Source organism: Elephantulus edwardii, unplaced genomic scaffold (assembly GCF_000299155.1).
Source record: "Elephantulus edwardii isolate Elephantulus edwardi_28Jun2011 unplaced genomic scaffold, EleEdw1.0 scaffold00126, whole genome shotgun sequence".
NCBI lineage: Eukaryota > Metazoa > Chordata > Mammalia > Macroscelidea > Macroscelididae > Elephantulus > Elephantulus edwardii.
This window is the reverse complement of record NW_006399876.1, coordinates 645,191-652,747: the sequence shown is the minus strand read 5'-3', so window position 1 is coordinate 652,747 and position 7,557 is coordinate 645,191. Positions and strand designations below refer to the sequence as shown.

The 7,557-nt window shown below is 57.7% G+C and overlaps 2 protein-coding genes across 2 annotated transcripts in view; both read left to right on the top strand.

Moving 5' to 3' along the window:
* Positions 1-2,386: 2,386 nt before the first annotated feature.
* Positions 2,387-5,497, top strand: SCT (secretin). Its single transcript, XM_006893345.1, has 4 exons — positions 2,387-2,463; positions 2,578-2,679; positions 3,757-3,836; positions 5,415-5,497. The coding sequence occupies exons 1-4, from the start codon at positions 2,387-2,389 to the stop codon at positions 5,495-5,497; spliced, it is 342 nt and encodes a 113-aa protein (XP_006893407.1).
* A 333-nt stretch (positions 5,498-5,830) lies between these two features.
* The window catches only part of CDHR5 (cadherin-related family member 5), a 6,991-nt gene continuing 5,264 nt past the window's right edge, over positions 5,831-7,557 (top strand). Inside the window, exons 1-3 of the mRNA XM_006893344.1 lie at positions 5,831-5,921; positions 6,022-6,233; positions 6,390-6,440. Coding sequence (XP_006893406.1) covers positions 5,831-5,921; positions 6,022-6,233; positions 6,390-6,440 — 354 coding nt within the window. The remainder of the gene's footprint in view (positions 5,922-6,021; positions 6,234-6,389; positions 6,441-7,557) is intronic.

The following is a 7,557-nucleotide window of genomic DNA, read 5'->3' as shown; positions in this document are numbered from 1 at the left end:
GATAATCAGTATGGGAGTGTCAGAGACAGTGCAATTGGCACAGGACAGAGCGGAGTTTAGGGCTGTTGTACATAGGGTCGCTATGAGTCACAAGCAACTCGACGGCACATAACAACAACAACAACTACATTCCATCAAACCCTTCAGGGCAGCTTGAACGCCATCCTTTATTACCATTGATTCTGGATTATATGCTGCTTCCTGAAATTGGCATTCCTTTTGGTACATTGATGCTGTGTATTCCTTTCTTTTTTTTTTAAATTAGTGAGACGTTTTATTATTGCTTTATTTGTTTTTTTAAATGAAATATTCCTGGATGGTCCTGACTCCAAACAAGTGGGCACTGACCAGAGGGAAGGGGGGGACCAGTGGTGTAGGGAGGGTCTTCTCCACAACATTCTGTTTACACCCAGAACCTCACAGACAAGCACAGAATCACTACTATAGATGAAATTAATTGGTGCCTGGAAAGGGAAGGATCAGGTTAGGACTGGGGGTCTCGTTAAAAAAATTAACCCTTAGTTCAGATCCACCAGATGCTCTGCCGGGGAAGGAGGGACAATCTCCTTCTGTACCAGTCAGATCTGATTTGACGGTACACACACACACGCACACACACACTAAAATAAAAAGAAATTTTAAAAAAAAATTACCCATTAAACTGTGCTCCCTGGGAGAACTTTATCTTGTCAACCCAAGAGGAGTCAGAAAATCAAAAGAATTTGGGATGGCCAGAGTTATAGAGGAGGAGGAAGGTCCAGGAGGTGGGGGCTGTTTGGCAACTGGAATGAAGGGATGGCCCTCCCCCTGCTGGCTTCCCCCAGTCTCTCCAGCCTGGCAGGAAGGGGGCAGCCCGCAGTAGCCGCTGCCACAAGGCGCAGGTCTGAGGCTGCCAGATGCTCTAGGCAGGGGCCTGGAGGGGGCTCACAGGGGAGTGCCCTCAGGGGAAATGACACCATTGCGCCCAGCTTCTCTGCCAGAGCAGCGGCTTGACCTTATAGCAGTTTGCTGAATTTGTGCTTGGTCCCTGTCAGCTGCTCTTGATGGCATCCTCAGAGCTAACATGGATCATTTTGCTTTTAAGGGGTGCACACTGAGGAGACCAGAAGCTAAGCACCTGGTCCTCCTCCTTGCTCTCGGTGGTCATGTCATCCAGGTGTAGTGTCTTTCCTCGTCCAGCAGCATCTTGACATTGCTGCAGTCACTGTGGAAATCCACCAGCTTGAGGGTCTGACCCTTTCTCTGACCCTCCGTTTTTCCAAGCAGGCTGTGTCTCTGCAAGGAATAGCCTCTCCTAGCATCATGCCCAAAATCTGTGAGATGAAGCTTTGTCATCTTTGCCTCCAAAGAGCACTCTGGCCACACCCTCTCCAAGACATTGCTGTTCTCTTGGCCGTTGAGGACTGTTCAGAGCTCCCCTCCAACACCACATCTCAAAGGCATCAATTCTATCATCCGTATTCACTGTCCAGCTCTTAGGCGCATAGCAAGTGATCAGAAAGACCACCGGCCTGAATCAGATACACCTTAATCCTCAAATGGACATCATTGCTCCCCAGTAATCTGAAGAAGTCCCTGACGGCAGCTCTTCCCAGTGCAATGTGTCTCCTGATCTCCTAACTGCTGGTACCAAGGATGTTGATTGTGGGTCCGAGTAGGTGAAGCTCTGGACAGTTTCAATCTTTTGCTGCTGGTCGTTCGGAATATTTACATGGAAGCCAAGAGAACTGTTCTGTTGGGGTTTGCAGGTTCTAGTACGGTAATTCTGGAAGGAAGCAGGTCACAGAGCCATTGAAAATGCCTCCCAAGGGCATCTCATTTTACACCTGGGTCTGGGGGTTTCCTCAAAGGTCTTCGGCAGGATGAGCTGGCTGGAGCCCACCAGTCCTCACTCCTCCTGTCCACTGAGGCCAGTGGGCCACCCTGCTCCCTCCCCAGGCACCAGGGCCATGGCCCACTGGTTCCTGCCACAGAGCACGGAGTCTACCCTCACTCCTGGCACTCCTGGCTCCTCTGGGGTCACAGTGACCCCAGCCACCTCTGAGCCCCTTGGGTCCCCAGCGCTGAGCCTTCCTAAGAGGGGGTCACGGTTCCCAAGGCACACATTTACTGCCCTCTGCCTAGACCGTAGTGGTGACCATGCCGCGTCCCTCTTCCTCCCAGACCCCGCCACCAAGGCGCTTCTGCATCCCAGTGCGGATGTGGTGGATGGGACAGGCAGCCGCCAGGTGACAGCTGAGGGGGCGGCCTTGACCTTCTGCGCTATCGATGTGCCCGCCAGCCAGCCGGGAGCCCTGGCGGAAGCCCCTCCGCCCGCCTCTGCCCGGCCTGGGGTTATAAAGCAGACAAGCTCCCTGGATCCTGCTGCGAGCGCCCCAAAGTGGCCATGGTCCCTCCACTGCGCACCGTGATCCTACTGCTCCTGCTGCTCGGTGTCCCTGCCGCGCCCCTCGAGCCCCTAAGGTGAGCCGTGACCCCTCCGCAAACCGCACCCCGTGCCCTCAAGGTGAGCCGTGACCGCCCCATAAACCGCTGTTTCGGGGAGCCCGGGCAGCCCTGACCCCCGCTTTGCCCTAGGGCCCTTCGACACTCGGATGGCACTTTCACCAGTGAATTGAGCCGTCTCCGGGAGGGTGCGAGGCTGCAGCGTCTGCTCCAGGGCCTGGTCGGGAAGCGCAGGTGAGGGGGTGTGCCCCGGAGGGTAGAGGGAAGCTGAGCACGGAGGGGGGCGCCTCCGGAGGCAGGAGGAGCGGGGGAGGGGGTCAGAGAAAAGTGGGGCAGAGGGAAGAGGAGGGGCACAGGGAAGAGGCGAGCAGGGGTCAGAGTGAAGGGGAGCGGGAGGCCGGCCGATGCCCCCAAGAGAGGGAGCTGCGTCGCCTTGGAAACGGAGGGAGCACTATGAGAGGAAGTGGTGGGCGGGGGGAGGGGGAGGGAGGGAGAGAGCCACCAGCCTCCCAAAGCAAGAGGGGGAGGGCACCCCAAAGCCTGGAGGGGAAGGTGGGGCAGCTCAGAGTGGGAGGGAGGGTGTCTAAACTGGGGATGGGGCACCCCGATGAGACGTGCTCCCTCACTCCCACCCACCCTGCAAGGCTCCAAGGGGACATTCTGACTGGGGTGGGGGGAAATGTCAGTGAGCAGGACCTTGAGTCCGACACTGACCAGACCAGAGCCTCTACTCCCTGTGCTGTGGGCCCTCCTGTCCATCCTGCAGGCCCAGAGAGTGTGTTCCCCAGGTGCCCCCCAGTGCGGAGCACTGACCACAGGAGCCCCTGCCTCCCCCATGGGGGCTCCAGCCAGTGCTCACATGGCCCCTCTCTGCAGGGCGCCCCTGAGGACCACAGGAGGTCTGGCCTGGTCTCCAGCCGGCTGCCCCTCAGCCAGACTTGTGTCAACAGAAGAATCCCTGCGGTCTAGTGACGCTGGAGGAGGAAGGCCATCTGGGACCTGACCTGGACCAGACACCAGCGGGAGGGACAGGTGGGGCACCAATAAAGAGGAATTCAGACCCTGGTCCAGAACTACTGTGTGCGCGTCTGGGGGCACTGAGGCCGGGTCCTCGGCTGAGAGGCAATGCCAGAGAGAGCAAGACCAGCAGGGATACCCATCCCACACGGTGACCCCAGCTGACAGCCTCTAAAACTGGGCCTGCCAGCCAGCCAGTCTCCTCCCTCGCTGTCCATCAACAATGAGGAGGCCTGCACCCCAGTTCACCAACTCTCGGGCCTTCCCCACTGTGTCACGGGGTTGTCTGTGCAGGAGAGGAGCCCAGCTCTGTGAGAGGCCACTGGGCTCCAGAGCTGGCTGCCAGGCAGCTGTGTGGACCACCCTGAGCCTGGGTGGGGGACCAGGATGCCAGTCCCAGGCAAGAGTGAGGAGACTAGGGGAGGAAAGAGTGGTGCAGCCAGAACACAGGACTGGGACAAGTTCCTAGACCAAGGGTCCAACCCGGTCCCCACCGGTCGCTGGGTCTCCGCTCAGCTGCTGAAGGGCAGGTGTTCCCAGTTTGAGAAAAGTGATCTGGGAAGGAGATGAGGGACAGTGATGGTGATCTTGAAGTGATGAGACAAGGACGGGCAGGGGATGGTGACACCTCAGAGATAGGGCAGGTGAGATGGATGATAGTGACCCCCCAGAGGTGGTCAGGAGGGGCAGGGGAGAGTGACCCCACAAAGGTGGACAGGAGGGGCAGGGGAGAGTGACCCCACAAAGGTGGACAGGAGGGGCAGGGGACTGTGGCCCCACAGAGGTGGACAGGAGGGGCAGGGGACGGTCACTCCACAGAGAAGAGACAGGAAGGGATGGGAATGGTGACCTCCTAGTGATGGGGCAGGAAGGACGGATGACAGTGACTCCACACTGGTGGACAGGGTGGCCTGGACACTGTGAGCCCACAGTTGTCTCCCAAAGCTGGTGCTGCTTCACTGGGAAGGCAGGCATGATTTGCACAGTTGAGACTGGAAATCATATCCAGGGAGTCAGCTCCAGGCGACACTCTCTCAGGGGCTTCCAGGGTCCTTGGCTTTCTCAAGCTTCTGCTCCATTGTGACCGACCTGTGATAGCGTTTCTTCTGCAATCTCCACTGGGTCATCACCTCTAGATATGCCCTCTGCTAACCCTGTGTCATCAACAGAATGGTGACTCCCAGCTGGGATAGAAGCAGAAACCCCACTGCCACCAGCGGTTCCCCCTGGGCCACACTAGAGGACAGGGCAGAATAGCCCATTGGATTTCCCAGGATGCAATCCCTAAGGACGCGGAAGACAGATGGGCAGGCTCCTCCCCGATGCATTACAGCTCAAACTCCCTGGAGGGCCAGCTCTGAGTCACCCCCCTCAGCAGGGCCTCTGACTGTGATCGCTAAGGGAGTCCTTGCCTCACCTGGCCTTTTGCCAGTGCCAGTAGGTCTCAGTGGCAGCACATGGGACCGACTTGCAGCTGGCCCTCCAGGGGATTTTCTGGGGCTGTGAATCACAGGGGGTTTTCCCACCCTTCTCCCACCCTAGAGAGGTGCAGCCCCACCCCTCACCCCGGGCTCCCAGCACCCGCACAGAGACTAGGATTTCTTTACACACATCAGGAACACCCTCTCTAGCAGGATCTCTTCCATGAAGACCTAGGGTCTCCACCAAGTTGTGCCCAGCCCCACCCAGAGGAAGCTGCCTGGGTCCAGGAAGCCAGGTGTGGTGGCCACATGCAAAAGGGCCTTTCCTTCCGCCCTGCTACCTGGCAAGGCCCCAGGAGGCCTTGGGAACTTTGTCCCCAGAGAGTCTAGGAAGAGCAGAGACAAGCAGGGACCGCTGGGGCCAAGAGGGCCAGGGTGCAAACTGATGAAGGAGCAGGAGACAGACTCAGAGACCAAGGGTCATGTCACCCCAGGCCCTGCCCCTGCCCAGTGACCCCCATCCTGTCCCAGCCCCTGCCAGTGACCTCATCCTGAACCAGCCCCTGCCAGGGACCCCCATCCTGTCCCAGCCCCTGCCAGTGACCTCATCCTGAACCAGCCCCTGCCTCTGTCCAGCAAGTCCCTCTGGCCTCAGACTGTCCAATGCCTCTCTATGTCATCCCCACCGAAGTGGCCCCCCAGGCCCAGTCTTGTACCCTTTCACACCCCCCAATAATATCTGAACATTTGAGGGGGAGATGTCCAACTGAGGACAGTGCCCACTGTGTCCTTCCTTTGGTTGCCTGGTCAGTCGGCTGGCAGGAGCCCCCTTGGCAAAACGGGCTGTAAAGTCATAAAGTGGGCGGTACCTGACGGGAGCGAAGGTCACTGCCAGTGACGGTGCTGCCGTCCAGAGGGTCTGGTCGCCCGGCCAGCCGGCTGCCAGGATGAGAGCTGAAACCCTGCTGCGGCCACTGCTGCTGCCCCTTCTGCTGGGGCTGCTGTGTGGCCCCTGGCGGACCCAGGCCCAGGCCCAGGGTAGGTGCGACAGTGGAGACAGTGGGCGGGGCCACTTACTGGGCCGCAGTGGGGACAAGGCAGGCACTGGGCCCTGAGACACCAGCTCTCCACTCCATAGCCTGCTCTGTCAGTAACAATCATGTCGAAGTGGAGGAAAATCAGAACATCACGAAGCCACTGGTGACCATCTCTGTCCCTGAGGGTCAGCGGGTGACACTCAAGGCCTTGCCCACCTCCTCCGCCTTCCAGATCCGGGAGAACAAGCTGTTTCTCATCATAATTCCTGACTATGAGGTGCAATGGATGCCTGGGGGCTTCTCCATGGGGCCTGTGGGGTGGGAGCTGCTGAGCCCTGGTGCCCCCTGGACTTAGTCCCACCCCAGGTCCCTGGTGAGCCCTGGCCTCCAGACTCAGTCTTCCCATCTGTGAAACAGATGCCAGGGCTGCAGCTGGGCAGGTGAGTCTGACTCTATCCTGTGTCCGCAGAGGGACCAATGGCTGGAGGCACATATTGAGTGCTGGCGGGGGGACAGCATGGTAAGCTTCCTTACACCCCTCCCTTCCTGCCCAGCTCCAGCTTCTGTTCCCATGGCCCCTCCCGGAATGCCCCACCGTCCTGGGCCCCTCATCACACACTCCCTGCCCCATACCCATCCGACCCCTTCCTGAATCCACATCACAGCTCACAGCACAGCCACCAGTCCATAACTAATAAGCCCAAGCCCTCCACTGCCCACCATCCCATCCACTAGACCCACCAAGGTAAAACTCTTCATTCAGCTCAACAGCCCACCCATGGCCCCTCCCAAAGCCACACACTCCTCAATGGTCATCTTCCAATCTCACCTACCATGCTGTGCCCAGTGCTCCAGTGGGCATTCCCTGGTCCTCCAGGGCTCAGAACAGACCCACCAACCCCACTTTACAATCATCATCTCCACCACAATTCTACAAAAAAAAAACACTTCCCCACCACCTGCTTCGACTCCCTCACAACCAACCAGCCCCACTCTTTAATATTTCCCCACCCCCCCACCATCACCCACCACCCAACACTCCCCCAACACCCCCTACCATCTCCCACCACCCAGCACTACCACCTACCACTCAATCAGTCCCACCACTCTCCCACAACCTCTCATCCCCCACAACCCCTAACACTCCCCCACAATCCCAGTCCATCACCTCCACCACTCCCACCATCACCTCTTAACACTCCCTCACTACCCTCTAACACTCTCCTATCACCTACCATCCTCACTAACCTCTAACACTCCCCACCACCTATCATTCCTTACCATCCCCTAGCTCTTTCTTCCACTCTCTACCATCCCTAACCCCACCCTCATCTCCCCCTTACTATTTTATATTTTACATTTTACACCTGAACCCCTCCTCTCTTATTCTCCCATACATTCTCACTCTTAACCCAAGTTAATCACTTTAAACCTTCCATGAAGAAAATTCCAAGCATACAAAATAGAGCTCAAACCCCATGTGAGCTTTAGGATCATGCCAACATCTACAACTGAACCTACTCCCCTCAATTCTCAGGCAGTAGGTGTTTAATGGAGGGAGGATAAATGGAGAGGTAGAGGAAGGGTGGAGGGAGGATGGAGGATGGAGGGAGGGCGGAGGGAGGATGGAGGGAGGA